Source organism: Typha latifolia, chromosome 3 (genome assembly GCF_019914945.1).
Source record: "Typha latifolia isolate L0001 chromosome 3, TyphaL0001v2, whole genome shotgun sequence".
NCBI lineage: Eukaryota > Viridiplantae > Streptophyta > Magnoliopsida > Poales > Typhaceae > Typha > Typha latifolia.
In genome coordinates this window covers 12,357,877-12,378,987 of record NC_133088.1, presented here as the reverse complement: position 1 = coordinate 12,378,987, position 21,111 = coordinate 12,357,877, and the positions used below count along the sequence as shown (strand labels likewise).

General features: G+C 36.1%; 1 protein-coding gene across 3 annotated transcripts; it reads right to left on the bottom strand.

Annotated features, from left to right (window-relative positions):
- On the bottom strand, positions 1 to 19,956 carry LOC140784546 (sterol 3-beta-glucosyltransferase UGT80A2-like). Of its 3 annotated transcripts, XM_073132024.1 has the most exons (15): positions 19,785 to 19,956; positions 18,769 to 18,906; positions 12,239 to 12,426; positions 10,667 to 10,909; positions 9,075 to 9,186; positions 8,795 to 8,965; positions 7,209 to 7,272; positions 7,019 to 7,076; positions 6,394 to 6,571; positions 5,988 to 6,118; positions 3,893 to 3,995; positions 3,709 to 3,785; positions 2,247 to 2,294; positions 1,971 to 2,120; positions 1 to 457 (listed from the first exon to the last, which is right to left on the bottom strand). In XM_073132024.1, exons 3-15 carry the CDS (start codon positions 12,389 to 12,391, stop codon positions 278 to 280), a joined length of 1,668 nt encoding a protein of 555 aa, XP_072988125.1. In that variant the 5' UTR covers positions 12,392 to 12,426; positions 18,769 to 18,906; positions 19,785 to 19,956; the 3' UTR covers positions 1 to 277. The 3 variants fall into 3 exon arrangements, 2 of the variants coding, with proteins under 2 accessions (XP_072988125.1, XP_072988124.1); XR_012108289.1 differs by lacking the exon at positions 18,769 to 18,906 and having other exon boundaries at positions 3,709 to 3,793; positions 19,785 to 19,928; XM_073132023.1 differs by lacking the exon at positions 18,769 to 18,906 and having other exon boundaries at positions 19,785 to 19,928.
- Between the last annotated feature and the right edge of the window lie 1,155 nt (positions 19,957 to 21,111).

Here is a 21,111-nt window from a genome sequence, read left to right as displayed (position 1 = left end):
TTGAACAAGGAAGACCAACTGATAACCATTCAATTGCAAACTTAATAATTTTTCCTTCATATCCGAAAGGACTAAGATTTAGAGTAAAATGATACATGACATAAAAATAAGGGCACCAGCGTGCTAACCTATTTTCTCATTTCATGCCAAATTACAGCTCTAAATATAAAAATAAAAATGACAACATTATATCATACAGTCAAAATAAATTGCTTCTTTTTGGGCCTCAAAGAATGATATGTAACGGGTGCTCACAAGAAAAGGTAAAGTGTGAGAATCAGGAACAGCCAAAACATTTTTTTAAAGGGCCTAGAAGGGGAGGTATGAAGCTCGACGACGCTGGAGAAGCTTGAACTGGCAATTTCGGGGGAAGATGTTTCAGAAATGCTTTTACTGCTCCAGTAACTCCATCTTCAAACTCCATGGCCTTAGCCAGCTCGACAGCCCTTTCCTTCACCTGAGAAAGATCAAAATTTGCAACTAAAAAGACAAAAAAGCACCAGTACCTTTTGAAGATAGTGGTAAGCCAAATTTAAAACCATAACATCAAAAAGCAAAATATTCCTCGTTGGAGGAGTTCACATATATGTCAATTACGAGCCTTGTGGTCCATACAATTACGACACTTAGATCTCCACGTGGATAATACTACATGAAAAATAAAATACATGTTCCTTTGTTGCAGAATAGAGTGGAAAATAGTGGCATCAAAGTTAAACATGAATCTCCTATAGGTGCCAATTTCCAACCTGCTAGCAGTGGACCAGGTGTTTGCAGGTTGGAACATACTCAGAAAAGAATCTCACTACCTTAGGACTCCACTTGCATAAAAATGAGAAGGAAAATACATCACATCAACTCTGAATGCAATTCTTCTCATTTGTAAATCAATTGGCATGGAACATCCTCATATTCTTCCAGGAAATGATGGCAAAATTTCAGGTATCGGCCAAAAATCTAGGAAGCATTTTCCATCCAAACCTAACTTCATTTCTTTTTTCTAAATCACTTAGAGACAATAGTCAAGAAATCCAACAGTAACAACGCAAAACAAATATACATTGGGAATTTTAAAAATTTCCCTTGGATAATTGGAGTAGCAGGACATTTGCCGCTTGGTGATTGTAATGACATTCTGGGAAATAATTGCAAGAATAAATGATTAGCCACTACAAAGAGAAAAGGATAGTGCTTGAGGCTCATTTTCTTGTACTATTAGAGGAGGAAATAAGAAGATGCTATTCAAAGGAAGAAACCTAGTCAAATGATTGTGTAATAAGGCAGCTCAAAAAGGCTTCTAATTCTCTAATAATCGTTCTACTCTCTGAAGATTATAATGAATGTGACAGATGAGTCACTTGTTCGACAACAGGTAAGCAGAAAAAGTAAGCCCTAAGTTTAAATTTTGGTTACAGATAAGAGAGGGTAAGCAAAATGAGAACAAAATTCCCCAATTACGGCCTGGCATAAAGTGAAAGAACATCATGCTAGTGTTTCAACAAACTATATAGGTAATGTATTTGAAAGATCCTTGGAAGTTGGTGCACATTTTTAGGACATATGGCCAGGATAACTATGTGAGTTGATATTCAAAGTCCCACTTTCATCTTGCTGTTGCACATATATCATCAAAATTTTCTAGCTTGTTGTAATACCACCATTTATCTGACACCATAATAGCTTAAGAAAATAACAAGCCACTATGAACCACGTTTATCTGAGACAAACAATAGTAACAATAACAACAATAGCAGCACTAACATTAACAACAGTAATGGTCTGAAAGAACAACAATTCCTTAATGCTACAAAGTAGAAACATTTTATTTTGTATCTATTTCTAAAGGAACCATGTTAGAAGTAAACAGAGTAAGTACTAGGTAACAGAGCTCATATGATGCGACAATGCAAACAAATACAAATTTCCAAAGTAAGGGGACCATTTCTCCAAATTCCTAAACTAACATTTACCTTTGGATCCATCATGAAATTTATTGCATCAATCAACTTTTGCAACGAGAACTGATCAATAGGTATCGGTGGGGGCCCTAACCCCCTACTGTTCACTTGGTCACCCCAGAACGGTTGATCACCAAAGAATGGTACAATAGTTGTTGGACACTGCATAACAGAAAAGAACATCATTGCAAAACTACTTATAGTAAAATGTGAGAAGTGAAAACAAGCTAGTCTACATGGATACACCCAGACTAGCCCTAGTCTACAGGGGCACATAGTAGAGAGTACCGCTGCCTTAAGGCCAGCAGCAGTTGTTCCAGCACCACCATGATGCACCTGAGAAGAGTAAACTGAGTTAGCCTATAAGCACATGATTCAACTCTAAGAAAAAAAAATCTGACAATAAGGGCACAAAATTATTTTACAAGTTCAAATCAGATATAGCTATTGGGTGGGTACATAATTCAAACATTAAATTTCTACTACGGAAGATATGCGGTTCCTATTTCATGAAGGGTAAATATGCAAATGAGCACTTAAGAAAACGGATATATGTGAAAAAACCTCTTATGTTTCTTGTTTCCACTGTACAAATCTTATTCAACTCTTAATCTCAACCAAAGTACCATGATGTATTAGAGCTCTTTCAATATTTTACTTCTGCTTGACATTTTGCCAAGGCCTTCTTGTCAGAGGAAAATTCTAATATTATTATGTATCGTAACCTCCTACCTATATCTCATTTTGGAACTCTTCTATTTGTCTCAACTTGAATGTAAAGACTATAGTGTTCGTAATTCTCATGCAATTGCTCGAGACAAGAACAAGGATAGATACTATATTTTTAATAAGACTATATAAGGCCTGATCTATAGCAATCCCATGCTTTTACTACAAAAGTAACAACCTGGAATCTGAGGAATAAATAGGATCAACTAACAAGAACCATAGAATTCCATCTCTCAGTAGACTAATAGAAAATAACTGTAGTGGTAATACAAGAAAATTTGGAAGTGAATTCTATAAAGCTATAATCTTTTCTGCATAGAACATTCCCATCCTCTTTGAAAGCGCTAATTTGTACGAGAACTCTATTTCAAGCAGCAAGGAGAGAATGAGTCACTCAGACAAAAATCATAATATATGTCAGCAAAGCTGTGTCCATGACTTCATGTACTACAAGATCATTATACAATCAGGAACTGTAGACGGTTGTCATCAGAGATTGAAAAAATAATAGCTAATGCGAATTTGCAAATAATTGCTTTTGACTATTAATGTAATCAGCAAAACAGTGGTTTGGTTGGATAAATGCAAGTACTTCTGGATATGTGTCCTTGCTAAAACTGAAAAGATATTCCTAGTGATACTACAGGGAATATAATATAAAAAGTTAGGAATTATGTAGCGCAGGTTGGCACCTATAATTGTTTGCACACAAGCAGCTCCAAGGATTTATGTGAGATACATACTCTTCTATGCTGACTGTGCACTTGTTCTATAGTATGTAAAACAAGATACTTACATCAGCCAAAAGAAGTTCAAATATTGGTAGTGTGAAACTACCATTAAAATTGTAACACGTGGAGTGAATTATTGCAACTGAAATTTTTTTTTTTAAAAAAAGCTTGCTCTATTTTCTCAGGAGCTTTAAATTTTCTCAAGCATTGTTCCACATGTAGGAGTACAAACGGAAGAACTATGTATTTACTCAATAGCATCTTTTTGAAGGAACATATCAAATCCTTACCACTGCCTTACACTGCAAAAAGAGCCAGTCATGGGGAATATTGTCCAGCAGATATACAAAATCCTTGGGTACTGCCACTGGCAAACTACCTTCAGTCAATGATGTGACAAGAATTGTGCATGCCAAAAAACAGAAGACACCTATAAAATAGTTCCTATGACAAGTCAAGAAAACAAAAGCTTACAATTCCCAAGACCACCCCATCCCTTGTTAATGACGCCTCTCTGTCCAGTGATTTCAAGTGCATCCACAATGATTTTAGTCATTTTTTCTGGCTCTTGCACAGGCTATGGTATCACCAAAAATATTGAAGAGAAAGTGTCAGCAATATGAAAATATTACATCAAAATGTCACATAGAAACTAAAACTAGAGCAGAAAAAGAGTAAGATCAAGATCTTGGACATCAATATCTCACATTATCAGAAAGCATGTGCATAACAAAACATTAAAATTCAAATAATAATTTGTGACTACACTTGTCAAAAACTCCGAATAACAAGGTTCATTTTCTCTATTCAAGATGTAAATTATTCAAGAATACAGTGTCTGGAGGTTGAAAGTAACCGATAAAAATTGCATATTCTCAAGTACTTAGCACTTGCAACCTCATTTCATGTGCATATCATGTTATTGTTTTGCGTACATAGTTGCAGAATAATGTGCAGCTATCACTAAATTTGTGCATCTCGGCACAGCCAATTTGGCCTAACATGAGTTGCAGGCTTCCTCTCTGGCCACTCATTAATATCCACTTAATCAGGGCCTTCCGTTTCTTCTAGCAATACTTAGCTACAGATAAGATTTCTGTAAAAGAATAATCCAGAAAACAACATTGTTGCACTTCAAGCTGCATAAATGCTCAGGATACCGATCACAAGAAATTATTTTTTGGCTTCAATCAAGGTATAAACACAAAACTTTCAGTTGTTAAAGATATGTATTATGCAGATTGCCAACATAAGATGAATCAAAGAGTAATCACATAAGAGATCCTAAAGTTGCTAATCCACTAAATACACATGATTAGGATTGAGTTGATAAAAAGAACATTCCAATACAGCTAAACAGCAACCAAAGCAATCAATTAAGAAAACAAAATTAGATGTTGATGAATGTCAGTCTGATGGCCTGGCAAAGAATACTGCATGAACTTGTTAAAGCAACTTTCCAGTGGGTTGGAAGTAGAGAATTTAGGTATCCTGCATGGGCCCGTGCTACTGGACAATACCCTACAACCAGCCGCATGCACCTTGAGGTTCCAATTCCTTAACAACAACAGCAGATTTCCTTTGCAGTTTATGCAACAAGGCATTGTAAGTGATAGAGGGGCCTTGTTGCCCCAATCCATTGAGATTGAGCTTTTTGTTGCACATATTCATCCCTCCCACATCCGTCTGCCTGTAGAAAGGTTCACATTGACCCCTAAAGGCACACGGGTTCAATACTTGGTGAGAAGAATAAACTCACTAAGATAAAAACCTCAATTTTTATGAGCGACTTGGGCAAGAAGAACAAGTAGGCCTACGGTAGGTCGAGTTATGTGCCGTCAAAAGAACCATCATTGCCTACATTGGCATGCACTGTTGCAGGAGAAATTTGTGTCAAAGGGCCATCAATCGCTGCTTCGATTATTAGAAAATCTGCAACGCTCTTGATGTCAAGCTTCGGGCAAAGAAATTGACCTCTTTAAAGATTCTAACCTAAGGAAGTATGATTAGCTTGATATTAAAGTTCTATGAGTAAAATTTAGTATGTTTTCTTAAGAAAAATTTAATCTTTTTAGTAATTCCCATTGCAGGTTCTTATACCATATTTTGAGTATGATTGTGTGCTTGAATTCTATAGGAACATATCATGAAATCTTTTAAGTAGTTATAAATTTGCTGCTAGAGAGACCTACTTGTTCTTGTATAGAGGTCTCCATGAGACTCGGAATTTCACTCATGAAAAAGTCTCAAAGTGTTAATTGTTCCTTCATTTATTTGGAACCATGTTTAAGTTAAACTGTTAGAGGAACCCTATTATTGAGTAGGTTGATTTAGGACAAGTCCAGATGTTATCTAGAGAAAACTTTTGGATGAACTACTAGAAGTATGTTTCCCGATTCTTTAATTCTCCGGAGTACTGATTCACTGTTTCTCCCCTTGACAAAGCTTTGCAACATAACATTGACACTACAAAAGACTGCAGCAAGTGGAAGTAACATCACAATACACAAGTATATAATCTGTCATGTAGGGCAATCGTAAACATGTAATAACAGATAACTGTACTTACAAGGCTACCAAATCCAATATAAACAGGCTTATCACCAGCTTTGAGCCATTCCACAAGTGATTCAGGAGGTTCATAGTTGGACGCAAGATCAAGGAAGCAAAATCCGACAACATCAATCTTAGGACCCCAATCTGCAAACTAAAAACAATCTCTTTACGGATGAAATAAGCAACATAATAATCTATTGAGGAAGGCAAGTTAAAAAAAAGAAAAAAAAAGAGTCCTAGAAATATGTAATAAAGTACATTGCTGCATGCATAACAAAGTTGTGAATATGGAAATCAATATAATAACAGACTTGCTTCCAATTTGCTAACATTGAGAGTACTCTAAATGCATGCATTTAAATTTCTACATTTATGGAAATCTAATCAAGCCAAAGCATGAGAACCCAAGTGATAGAGACCTTTTGGTTTGGGAACAAGATGAGGGCTCCAAATATATCCATGAGGTATGTCATTGGCTGAACCCTGTGCGCCACTTAGGTAAGTGACAGGCCGCAGCCTCAACTTTTTCTTTCTAAAATCATTTATCATGTCCCGTATCCCAAGCCAAATCATAGAATCAACAATTTGGTATGAAAGCTGCAAAAATGACACAATTCATCAGATAATAAGAAATAAGACAAGAGAAACATACTTTAATGCAAATATAAAAGAAGAAATAGAATAAAGCTATTTGAACATTCATAATAAGATCAAAAGTATAGGAATGCGATATTAACTCATTACATATAGTATTAAAAATATATAAACAGTGAAACACTGGAGAAAAACAACATGACAACGGGACAATCTGTGAGATAAAAACTTTTTGCATTATGAATGTCATACATTTTTCTAAAATTACTGGTCATGACAGTCATTGCATGATGCACCAGACTAAGATGAAGTTATACAAAAAGAATGAGGGCACTGAACAAAGCAGAGTTATAATAGCTTAATCTGTAGTAAACACAAGGTGACGTCTGCGTTTGTCAAGCAAGAGATAAATTTTTTTTTTTTGACAGATAGCAGCCAAAATTAACTCACTCTATATCCAGCTGATTGCTTGACGCGCGAAAGAGGATGAGGGAATTCACTAGTTGGCCTGACAATAATAGAAAGACTCACATGACTTGACACTTTCATCAATAGGTTAGAAAAATGCTGGACAAGAATGAATGGGAAAAGAAAGAAGAGAGAAGACAAATATAAAAATAAACAGAGAAGAGAGACACACGTCCATGGCATTGTAAAAAATATGTGAATTGGTACATTTAGTGCCTCCGCCACATGTGTATGTCCTGAAAAAACATTGGCCCAGGTCAGTAATCAGATCAAGAACCATCAATTGTGCATAAAAGAACTACAGTCTGTTCCCTGAATCAAGAAAAACTGAAACATCAGAAGAATCATATGTTCCTCGATTATCCAGGAATTTGAAGGGCAGTTCGCATGAGCTGACCAATTACACAAGTCAAAATTTTGTTAACTAACTAGTATATGAATGTTGCCAGAAAAGGATGAGTAAACCAATCAAGCGATGCCCACGAATAGATATCAATTGAAAGGAGTCACAGGATCATGCCACTAATTGTGAGATAAGCTCATAAACAGAAATCATGTAAATGAAACCGATAGAGGTGAAATCATATGTCAAGTAAATGACAGTTAGCATGTATTTGGATACCAACATAATTGAACCCTTGAGAGGCTACATAGACTGGCATCAACATCATGCCTATATCAGTCTAGAATTCCCAATTATTGTCATAAAATTTGGCAAATCTGAGCACTAGAACAGCATGTTACACTGAGGAGAAATATGACAGATGAAATTAATTATATTGCAACAAGTTCATTGGTAGTATGCCAACTGGAATGATGCCTGCAAGAAAGAACATCTAGGGAAAAGATGACAACAGCATGGACAACAATTTGAGTTGCTGGCAATATGCCAAAAAATAACAAGACCCTATAAGCATGTCTTCTTTAAATAAGGCCACAACAAGGAGAAATTTTGTAAGACAGTATATTTGTTTTATCTTCCACAAGCATGTGAGGGTACCATGAATACTCTAGGCAAATATAAAAAATCATCACCATCATCCAAGACAACAGCCCAAAGTTGAAAAGCTTGACAGAAAATAACAAACTTTTACAACTGCTTTCATAGATTGATCCACAAATTTCCAGACAAAGAAATATTAGGGAAGAGATTAGCTTGCCAAGAAGACAGGGAAACCTCTGGAACAAGAGCCCCAGAAGTTTTGAATAAATGGAGTGCTAGTATCTCTGAAGCACAAGCAAGCTGAAAGGTAAAACAAAAGGTGGCTGGGTCAAAATAAATGATCCAATTTAAAGACCTAAATGATAAATGGGAACTTTCATTTCACACCTTGCAACGTTGACTTTGTTCTTATAGCACTCTTTCTATTTTTAGATTAGTCTTGCATTTTTGTTTGAAAAAAGAACCTGCTTTGAGTTAATTAAAACAAAACTTATCACCTTCTTTGCTTGGCAACTATGGTGAAAGAGCACTTTTATTGTTATCAACTAGCAGTAAACATATACTCATTAAATGCAGGAAAAGTACTTACAGTTCTATTGGAAAAATATTTTACAATTTTGAGGCAACATTATGATAATGTAGTGCACAGATTCTCCGATGCCCAAATTGCTCAATGGAAATATAAAAGGGGCATTGCTTAACCAGGTTAAAAAGTAATGAGATAATTCAACAACTGAAAATAATTTCCCCAAAAATAAACTCAACTGAAATAAAGATTTAAGCCTTCTAAAACATGAAGTTACTTATGTTCTAACCATATGCTGGTGGATTGGCAATTATGGCATCTGCTCTGAACGAAATACCAGTATCAACATCTGGATCCCTGCAGGCTGGAAGCAAGGAAAATATGATATCCTTGATCTGCTTTCGTTGAATAGGAATTTCTGAAGGAGCTGAAGGTAAAAATCCTTTGTTCTTGACCATGTCTGCTCAAATTACCAAGCCCGTACTGTCAATAAAGCTTCAGTAAAACACAGGGTTCTTAATAAGCCCTTAGTAAGACACAAACATTATGAGTCTATGTAGTTCACATACATTCGGCAAGAATTTTTGGATCTCCACCTAAAGGGTAAAACTCCAGTCCGGCAGTCAATACAAACTCCTTGAAGTTCGCATGAGTTGCTAGTCTAACACGATGCCCATAATCCTGCAAGAAAGACAATAATGAACGCAAAATGATATTTGCTCAGCCAGCTAAAAAATCAATAAACTCAATGCATCCCAGATTCACTTCATCAATGAGCAACACTCATCCAAACTTCAGAGGGGCTCAAATGAGCAACCACATAAGTTCGTAAAAGTAAGCCTGTCAACATTACAACCCTGTACAGTATGTACATGACAATGAATTCAACAAATAAAAGACGAGTGCATCTTATAAAACAGATAGAGAGGGAAATTCAAATAAAGTGTAACCATTAGTTTTTTTGTCAAAGTTAACTGAGTACAAACATATTCTAATATATTATAGAGTTAAATACATCTTACCACTTTGTACTTATGCCCAAAATTACTTTATCTTGTGTACTTCAAAAAGTTTCAAACTAGCCTCTATATCTATAACTAAAGTGTGACCGTTAGTTTTTTTGTCAAAGTTAATTAAGTGTCATGACTATTTTGGTCATTAGCGATACTATCTCAATAAACTTGCATATCTTGTCTAACAAACAAGATGGAGTATTTTGATCATTTTTGTGCAATTAAAAACTAACAGTCTCACTTAATTATAAATACAGAAACTGGTTTGAGACTTTTTAAAGAGTGGCAAAATATATTATAATAGTAACATTACAATTTGGTAATTAATAATTCTATTATAGTCAAATGACAATTCGATAGTATATTCTAAATTTCCAATATATTATAGCAACTACAAATGTATATCATAGTCCCATAACAATTCAATAATTTGGCATTTTGGGAAGGGTAATTTGATAATTTAGAGTGTTGAATAAATGGGTGACATATCCCAATTTTCTTACCTAAAAAAAAGTTGAGATAAAGATATCAAGGTAAGTGGGATTTACACCATTTTCTTATCCATTTTCTGATCCCTTGTTTGGTAAGGGTTTTCTGAAATAAGAGGGGTTTATCCCAAATAACCCACAACTTTCTTTTACTGGGTTTGCAAAAATTACAATTAGTAATAAGGAACCTTTACATATCCTTCTTCTCAAGGTTTTTCACTTGTGACTTTGTGAATGCCACCTAGAACAATTTCAAAACTAAAGGCAACACCTCAAAGTCATGAGGCTAGCATATTATGAACCTACAAAAAATATTCGTTCGCTCCAAGTAAGCTAAAATTTCATTCAAATAGGATACTAGACTATGTTACGCAAATCTAGTTTCAGTATAGTAATTTCAAGAATATGAAGTGCCCCCATTGACCTTGTCAAGAATGAGGAGAAGAGGAGGCAACTCACACACTCAAAAGTTTGTTTCCAGATGTCTGATTGAGAAGATTAAATAAAAACGAGAATGCATGTCATCCTAAAACTTGTGTTGAAGAGAGTAATGCAGACAACACTAATATACTAATAATACAAGTGAGTTTTTAAAAAAGATAGCAAGTAGTAAACAATTAAGACATACTGTTAGCAATCTTAAAATAAGAATAAGCTAACCTGTAAACGTTTTCCAATAGCAACAAATGGTTGCACATCTCCTCTTGTACCAACAATAAGTATAACAATTTGCATGGGAGGCCTATCCTGCGGGTCTGTTGAGTCTAGTGATTCTTCATCAGCTGCTTCGGCGTAAACATCCTCAGGACCAACATCAATTGATGCAGGTTCTAGATTGCTTGGAACATCAACAACTACAGTACCATCATCTTTCACCGTAGCAATTCGATTCAACATTTTCCTCTGCAGCATTTAAGAGAAAACAGAAGGATAAGTTTTAAGTGTGTCACAAACTGTACATACATTTACTTCTTGCAAGAAGGGAAAGAGCAAGAAGAAAAGTCATCCCAAGAAAAAAAAAGAAAACGAAGAAATGTGTAAGAACATAGCTACTGCAAAAGATACAGGACAAAAGAAACTTAAAATCAGAAGAAAAAGGAAACATTTAAAGAGGGCGAAGGACTGATTAAGATGATCATCAGGATGGGAGAAACTTCATACAGAGGTGTAAGCTAAATTTTAGATACAGCATTTACAAAGTAGTGTAAAAAAACAACATGAAAGGAAGATTTAAAGGTGTACTGCATACTGTTAGTCACATATAGTTCCGGCACAAAGCAGAAGAGCCTGATGCAAAATTTTCATGTAGAAAGCAGATGAAGCTTGCACCAATAAGAAAAAGATTTCCTATAATAGATTTATAGTGGGTGAAATATGAATGAAGTTAAAGTGACATTGGCAGACTATCAGCAACAAAGAGACAATTTTACTCAAAAGGCATAGGCATCCTGAGATAGTCTACGAGTATTGATAATTGACTATTGACTGCCGTGTAATGTAAGAGAGTGTGCCTCTTATTTATTGGGGACATTGGAGAGAGCCTAAATTCCAGCTGAACAATTAATTCATCTGTAGTTGGATAAGGAAATCATTATTTCCTCGGGAACCTCCAAAAGGTCTCTCAAATGGGCCATGCCACCTATTAGGTCCTAGTTACAATCATACAAATCTCAAAGTACAACAATGTTTTGTTTGTCGGAGCTGGTGTTAATCTTAATGTTGAACTTTCATTCTGACCTCAATGACTCATATTCCTGTGCTTACAATTCATTTACCCACTAAAAGCTATTTTAAGCCCTAAAAATGCTTAATATCTACTTTAGGTGGGTAAAGAATGTGTGATTGTTCCAGCAACACGCGAACGAACGCCAACTAACTCGACTTGGCAAGGCATGCCCTAGCTTGCCTTTGGCATACTGACATAGTCTTGGTACATCCTCTGCCACTAGAACAACAATCCTTGTTTATATTTATGCGTGATTTTATATATATATATATATATATTTGTGTGTGTGCGCGCGCGCGCGCATTAAGACATAGATGTACTCCTGCAAATATAATAATTTCTAAAATGGCCCAAAAGCATGTATGAATTATTGTTAGTCGTTAAGAGTTATCAATCCTTCATATCCGCGAATCAAGCAATAACCAACATGGGATAGAAAAGCAAGTCAAATGAATACCATCAATCAGATAAATCACAATCTTCAAAAAAAAAAAAAGGATTCAAACCTTCTTTTTAGCAGAAATCTTATCATCAAATAGTTGGGCTGCAGGGTCATCATGTGGACTACATTGTCTACGCCTCTCAGTTCTCGATCTTTCCAGAGTTGATGGACCAGCACATGTCTCAGATCTTTCAATACTATTTCTTCCTCCTGGCATGGTATTTGCCCTAGGAAGATTTCTGTCATTTACCACTAAAAAAACAAGGTTTCAAAAGCTGTACCATCGAACAAATCACCCTTTTAAACAACTACAGAATTGACCTGTTCCTTATTGCAATTTTTTCGCAATCAAGATAAAAACACACCACATTGATGATATTTAACTTTTACACAATATTAAAAAGTGATATATAGATTTACAGATCTTAAATGCAGGGAAATGAAAGATAACACAACCATTACTTAATTCTCTTTGTAATAAGATAAATTAATAAAGAATCACTACTGAAATTTATAATAGATAACTAAATAAATATATACACTGCATTCCTATCAAAAGAACAATCATAACTTATATAGGAAAGGTATGAGCCACATATTACTCCTTGGCAGCTGTCTCTGATCCAGACCAATAAAACCTCAGAGAAGTACATATGATAAAAAAATTTAGTCAAACACTGAACAGAATGAGTCAACAATTAGATATAACTTATAAGGTGAGAAGTTATAGACAATTACCAGAAAACATGGTCACACAAGTTCATTCGTCATCTAACCAACAGTAGGGATATATCTTGACAAGATTAGATAAATTCAAGTCACTTCTTGATTTTCAATTTAATCTCCTCTTCTACATTAGTAGTTTTAATAGAACCTCTAAGGCTCTGACAAGCGTTCTGCAGCACATCAAATGGCAAAACTTTAGAGAATATTTTTAACCTTTTATGGGTGAACCTAATTTTTCCTATGGTAAGAATTCTTGAGGGCAAGGGCAATCTGAACTTTGAAGTACAGATGCTCAAGTATCCAGAAACGTTATAAATAAGCTGCCAAGGCCCAAAAGATCCAATTCATTTACAAAGATATTTTTAATTTTATATAACATCCTACTATATAACATAATTGTGGTTTACACTTTATATTTTCACTATTTTACAAATCGAGTCCTCTGATTTAGTAAATATGTGCCAAAAACACCCTAGAGGTTAGATTTGAATTAACACCGTGAGAATATTCGATTAAGTAGAGATATTTTATTTCTAAAATGACTAAACTACCCATATTTCTAAAATGACTTAAATGTACTTAGTATGACTTGATTGAGGGTATCACTGTTTTGAAAAGCAGAAAAGGCGGCCGCCATGGCGGGGCGGTGCATCGGCCGCCCCGCCATGTTGGAAGGCGTCGGCAAAAGGCGGCCAAGCGCCTTGGCGGGCTGCCTAGGCACTAAATAGTGCTAGGTGGGCCGCCTAGCCCGACTTGGCGGGCTAGCGCTTCGGCCCGCCAAATCGAGATGCGGTTATTAGTGAGCGGGTCGGGTTTTATAGCGAACCAGGTTTAATAAAACTAACCAATTTAGAGGAGTTAATTGCTAACTGCTTTATGAATTATTGAATTAAGATTACAGAGAAGAAATTTTTTTTCACTATCATGCATTATTAATTAGGGGAATTACTAATTGCCTGGTATTTAAGTATATAATTTCTGATTAGAGGATTTTGAAATGTGATTCATGTGAATAAACTAGAGTTAGTAAATAGATATCTCAGTTATTCAGTTATCACTAATAAGCAATTAGTCAATGTGATTATGTTATTTAGTGTTTTGATTTAGTGCACTATTAAAATTTCTGTATATACTATACTTATTTATTTATTTATATTAAAAATGCTAGACTGCCTTGTCACCCGCCTTGTCACCTACCTTCTGCCTAGGCACTAGGCGGTGGGGTGATCGCCTGCCACCCGCAGCGCTTTTTTAAAACATTGGAGGATATTTTTATAATTTTTTCAGTATAGTTAACTTAATTTAATAATTTAATTAAGTTTAATTAACTAATCTAACAGTAGAATTTTTTTTCACATATTCGCTAAATCAGAGGATTTGATTTGCAAATAATGAAAATGTAGGGTGTAAACCACAATTTTATTAAAAGGCAGGGTGTTATATGCAAATTTCCCTTTTATATAAAACAGTAGTGGCAGACTCACCTACCAAATAGTCTAATAAATTTAGCAGTTTTCTCTCTCTAGTCTGAAATTCACTTGCCTAACACCAATTTCTAGATGTTGATGATGAAAAATATCACTAAGTCTTCTATTGAAACCTATCATTCTTCTTCTATTGAAAGTTTAGTACAAATGGCCATTATTTAGAACTCAGCAACCTACCAATATTCTTCTATTGAAACTATAACTATGGACTCACCAATCAAGGAAGTACTTTCAAACTTAGCAGTCTAATTGGAAACAGCAGAATCAAAATTCCCTGCTTCAAAAAACTTATTTGGACCCTACAACATTCTTTAAATTTTAAATAAAAATGAATATTCTAACTTCTGCTTAAGTGTTAGGCTGCATTAACCATGTGCATAGTCCAATTATCTTACCTAATCATCTCTATGAATTTCTTCTCCCTTACTGATATATTGGGAATCAACAGCCAATCAGAATTTGTGAAATGAGCATCTTAATGGCTAACAACAACACATGCCACCTTTCTTCTTTAGTTAATTAATCAAACCCTTACTCTGCTACAGTAATTAAGTGTTAATTACTATAACAGTGAAGAAACTAAAAAGCGAAGAAAGATGATGGTAAAAGGGAGAAAGAGGAGAAAGGGTATGAAAAGAAAAAACCTCGATGGCATTTCACTCTTGGCGGCTAAACTGGGAGGTGGCCATCGAGATTGAAAAGGGAAGAAAGAGAAGAAAAGATGGGTACCTCAGTTTGCTCGCTTGCCGGTGTCGATTTCTTGCCCGCTCGGAGAGATCAAGAGAGGGAGACCAGAGACGACGAGGGAGGTCAAGGGAGGTCGAGGGAGGGAGGCGATCAAAAGTTAAGGATCCCAAAGTGAGAGGAGTGAAAACGATTAGGTTAGTTTTCTTAAATGGTAAATGGGTTATCAGATACTGAAAATCTGACCCTATGTCTAAAATCCAGATCTATTGCTATTGCGGGCTGACTCACAAAAACATTTAGAAGGTCGCTCGGCCCACTATGCACCTTAGCAGTCCACCACGTGATTTAAAGGCTCACCAAGTATGCCCAGGCGGCTTGGCTGCCAAGTGGAGGCCGCCATCATTATTTGCGGGGCAGTTGGCATGCCACCCCGCCATGGACACTTTTTAAAACACTAATTTTACCAAAAAAGAATTAAGTTATTTCAAGAATTACATTAAGTTTAAACTAAATCCAATGCTCTGACCAATTAACATCTTTGAAGATTTCACAAAACCACTTTAAGTCTGATTTTTTCACAATGGTCTAAAGCTGAAGCTGAATAAGATTATGTTTATTTCAATATAAAAGGGTGACAGAAGAAAATATTGTCACTCCAAAAACTAGTAAAGCTGCATTTATTTTTTTATCCTCAACCTTCGAGACCGACAGTTCCCTCCCCTTCTCCAAACTCCGATTTGGATTTTTCATATAGAAATCTAAGATCAATGATAGAACAACATCCTACTAGCATCATATATAACTAGTTCCTTAGTTCAAACCAAAGAAGTAATGTATGAGATCAACAATAGAACAATATCCATTTCATATCTAACTATACCTTGGTTCCAACTTCCGATCAAAGAAGTAACACCACTCCATTATTATCAAATTGGCTACAATCTTATTTCATACATGAGGACCCACCATTCACCCTTGCCCCTTGGCAATAGAGCACTCGATCACTAAGCTATTAGGCACTCTTTCAATGGTGGTTGCTACTAGACACACCTCCTGATTGTCTTTGCACCCTTACCACCTTTGTAGACCCTTTTCACCAATGCTTCAAAAGCAAGCGAAACTAAGGCTGTATAACATATTCGAAAAATTAAGATTCGATTTACATTAGGGAGACTAGCTAATAAGTGAATAAGCTACAAGGCCAATAGAAGAGGCGGTGACAAAAGAACAAAAGAAAGAGGGATCAAAAGAGCGGCATAGAGTCCAATTCAACCCTTCCATAGAATATACAATAGGCAGAACTCTAAGCATATTAGGTAAATACTAGATAGAACGTGATAGACTGAAATCAAATTTGTCTTAGATTGGAATGATACTTAATACATAAGGTGGGATTAAGATATATAAAGATAGGTATCATATAGCATGACTCACATATAAAGACTAATGGGAATTAGTTTTCAATTTTTTTAGATGTATTTTTTTTAAATAGTTAGATTTGATTTTAGAGTGTCTAATTAAGTTAAAACTCCTAAAATTTAAAAGATTTGATTGTTAATTTATTTTCAAGTAAATTTGTTAGAATTTGATTGTTTTTTAAATTAAAAGAGTCCTAGCTTAGTTAAATATTTGATAATTAAAGATTTGAACAAGATCAATTTGTGATTTAACCTAATCTCTCATCTCTATATAGAGGTGATGGGAATTCCAAAAAGAAAGAAGAAGAAAAAGAATGTAAATTTGAGAAATAATATTTTAGTGGAGGATTCCACATTTATTTCTCTTCCCCTTTTCCTCTCTTTTCTCCTACTATTTCTTTTCTCTTTTGTGGTGGAAGCCATGCTTCTTTATCCCTCAAAATCTGTGGATTTAATTTTTTTCTTTTCCCTACGGATTAGTGAGCTATCTTCTATCTTTTCTATCTATTTAACCATACTAGTATGAAAATAGTATTTGGAGGCAGATAAAGAGATTCTCAAAGACCCTATCTTTTCTCGTTAGGGGTAGATCTAGATAACTCCTTATCTTTTTCTTATCAACATGTTTCCTCATCCCTAGGCTACATCAAAGACTAAAGAGAACATAACCATATTGTCAATTCGGCTTACCATGTGGCCCTTTCTAGCCTCTCAACATCACCAGCATCTCTAGTACCCTCCACATGGCAATCCATACCACCTTCCTAGGGGTGAAAACGGGTCGGATTAAGTCTGACCCGACTCGCTACCTGATCCGGATCCGGATCCGGATACGGATAGCCATTTACAAAAATGTCCGGATCCGGATCCAGATACGGATAGCCTTTTAGAAAAAAATTTGGATCCGGATACGGATATGGGTATAGTTAATTTTATCGGATACAGATTCGGATAACGGATATCCGTTTATTCGCTTATATAAATATCAACTAAACCCTACCCCTCTATCTCTCATCTCCCATCTCTCCCAAATCTTAGCACGACACAAATGCCCCCCGCCTCCATTTAAAATCCCACGTCGCCATCACCGCTCTCCCTCCTCCGATCCTCCCTCCTCCGGCCCTCCATCCTCGAGCTCCGTCCTCCCTCCTCTGGCCCTCCCTCCTCAAGCTCGGTCCTCCCTCCACCAACCCTCCCTCCTCCGACCCTCCCTCCTCCACCAATCCTCCGATCCTCCCTCCTCCACTGGCCCTCCCTCCACTTTGCTTTTAAAAAGTGAAATCTTAGGGAACGAAGCTAAAACTTGTGCTCAGCGCAGCCTACTATGAAGCATGGTTGAGGTTCTTGTCATCTTGATATTGTACTTGCTTCTCCTTACTGAAAAGCTATGCTAGAAATTCTATTAGAATTTTGTGTGCAAAAATGCAGATTCATTTTTTCTGCATATGATTTTGCATGTGGATGCGCTGTTTTCACTTCATCTCTTGAATCAATAGGTTAGCCTTACACTCATGTTAATTATCCTGCCTAAACTGCATTTTTTATGTCAATGTATCTCAAAACCAGTTCAGTTCATTTTATAGTCATCCTAATCTGCAGAATATTCTGATCTCGATCGATCAATGTTGGAGCTAGATTTTGCCCCTGCAGAGGAATGGATCTCTCACAGTGATAGTGCAATTATTGATACGACCATAAAAGAACTAGCAAAGCTTTTTCTTGATAAAATTGCAGCAGAGCAAAGCAAGGCAAAGATTCTTAAGTACCACGTTGTCAAAGCTGCAAGGTCTACAAAAAAACATATCCCTTCTCTTGCAATACATTTTATTCCCATTAATGATTTGATTATAAAGTCAAGGAAAAGAACTTCTACCATAAGAACATCGGTAATTGCCATTTAAATTACACTATAGAAAATAGAATAGAACAAGCAATATAACTACTGAAGAAATGCTAGAAGAATATAAATTCAGACAAGAAATGATATGCATCCGTTTAAGATCCGAAAATTCATCCGAAAACTATCCGATCCGTATCCATTTTCTTAAGATATGGTTTTAATTTTTGCTATCCGTCAAATATCCATATCCGAATTCGTATCCAAATAAAAAAATATGGATCCGGATGTGGGTTGAGCACTATCCGATCCGTATCGGATCTGTTTTCACTTTTCACCCCTACACCTTCCTCATCAAAAACCCTGATTGTCATTGGTGTAAGGGCACATCTTGCAACATTTTCTACACCTAGGAGCAAGACACTGCTATTTCTCTCACATGCAATGACGGGTATTGTTGGTGCACACCACTGCCTCTAATGGAAGCACAGCATGTTAGCAAGGCGACATGATGTCGCTGATCCACGAAGAGTCAGGGCCAATGAAGAGCACAAGATGACCAAGATGCTACCTGATCCTGCGTCCACAAGTTCAAGATCATGCTCAGGCTGACATGAGACAGGCTCAAGGTTGATACAACAAAGTATAAGAGGATGAAGGACAGGCATACACACTCACGTCCCCATCTGTCACTCTCACTATCGATCCAACCTCCCTCTTCCACTCGCACTCTCTCTGCTTTCCTAGACAATTTCCTATCAAAAGACAAACATTCCTAACAAATATGCCTGAAGGATCATGTATTTAAGTTTCCTCACCCCTAAAAGCTAATTTTTTTTAATTTTTAAGTGCGGCAAAACAACCAACTATATGAGAAAATCAAAGGGGAAAAAATAAGTTCCATCAAAACATCAAAACTGAACCTTTTCAATTCGAACATAATGGCTCCTTAGTAACTTCTCTTTCGACAGATCCTCCAAGAACTCAAGCATAAAACTATACCACAAAAATAAAACGAAACGTCTAACTAGACAAGTTAGTACGTCACCAAATTTCGTATCAGAGAACTTCGTCGCAAAGTGAATGTCAGACCTTCCAATGTGCTCTTTGCAATTGACTTATTCTAACTAACCTTAGAAACATCATCGGAACTCATCCAGAAAAGGAACAGAAACAGATCGATTCTCCCAACTAATTACAACTTGCCTAAACTTCTCAGCGAAGCCCTACAAAATTAATCTCACTAGATCCCCACTTCCCTCCAAAATAAATAAACAATAAACTAAAAAAAAAAAAAACCATCACAATCGACAACCTCCGGCTTCATATCTCAGCAGAACAAAACCTAAAATCTCCTGAAGAACAATTACAACTACAGAGAAACAACCAAAAATATAGAGCCCCAAGGCACGAATTCAACAACCAAGAGATGACTAGAGAGAAGAAATCACCCACCGGAAGGCGAGGAGGCGGATCCGTCGTCGTTGCTGTCCTCCATCCCACTACTGTTCTCCGCCATCCTCCCAAGATAGAGAGAGAGAGAGAGAGAGAGAGAGAGGTGAATAAGAAAATGGAAAACAAAAGGAAAGAGTGATGCGACGAGAGCCTGGCAGTCGGTTGTAAGGTCAGAATTCTCCATTCGCCGTTACGACATCGCATACGATGCCTGAAGACACGTGGCGCCCTTCCCTCGCGCCAGCTTTGCGCAGAATAAATTGTCTGCATATAGTTTATATGAAGATATCATCTCTGCCGTCCATGTTGTTAAATGGAGGAATTCGGACGGTCGATATATCAATTGTATAGGTGTTAATATCTATACAATAAGGTTAGATTTGATATGCTCTTAAGAACGTGCGTCGGGTAGCGGTTCGAGGACCATCTTTTTATTTATTTCTTTCTTTTTTGTAAAAAAAGACCATCTTTTTGGACAGCGGAGAAGGCGCCGTTTCGGAAAAGAACCTAAAAAAAATGGGACTTTTATTGCAACCATTGTGACGGGCTACTGAGATCTTGCCACGTCGTAGATTGTTCAAAGTTTGGTAACAGTATTGATAAGCTTCAATCTTAGGAATTTAATCGTCTAAATTATATAATAGTGATTTTATAAACGATTGGATTCCGAGACGGTTGCTCCACTTGGAAGACAGGAATCTAGATTTATATTTTTATTAGCTTGTTCGAATTGTATAATATTATCATGAGCGACGTATATGGGATTTTGCAATTTAAATGGATTTAATTCTTAGATTTACACTAATATAATTAGGTGACGAGAAGTGAGTCAATTAGATTGAGTCGAGTCAAAAAGATAACCTAGTAGAGCAAATTTTGTCTGACCCGCTATAATCTACTCTTATAATGGTTTAATTATCATCATTGAATGAACTTCGGTTAGTAAATTTCTTTTCATGTATTTATCGTTCTTTTTTATCCCAAACCTCTTCTCTCTCGTAAAACTGAGGTGTTAATTATAACCGTTTATTTTCTTAGAAATAGATCTAACCTAGAAATCTTAACTCTATCTCCAAACCCCAGCCACCATCTTCCTCTATGAGCCACTTATTCATAGGGCTAATACACACCCCTCCATCACCATCCCACGGTCATCCACCACCTGCCGATGACTGCCACAATGTCGGTATATCTATTTCTATCCAATTTTGATCATTCTCTACTATTTCAATCATATATTTTTCATCCCGATAAAGCTACTTGATCTGAGACTTATGAAGCTAACACATAAAAAAAAAAATTTTAAATTTTCCTACAAATATATATG

What these genes read in the sequence shown, in the direction of transcription:
- LOC140784546 (XM_073132023.1), bottom strand. Translation starts at nt 19,848, where the DNA reads ATGGCGGAGAACAGTAGTGGGATGGAGGACAGCAACGACGACGGATCC. An exon ending in CTATTGGAAAACGTTTACAG is followed by an intron (nt 9,187 to 10,666) that starts GTTAGCTTATTC and finishes TCTTTCTTGCAG; the next exon opens with GATTATGGGCATCGTGTTAG. An exon ending in TCCAAAAATTCTTGCCGAAT is followed by an intron (nt 8,966 to 9,074) that starts GTATGTGAACTA and finishes TAATTTGAGCAG; the next exon opens with ACATGGTCAAGAACAAAGGA.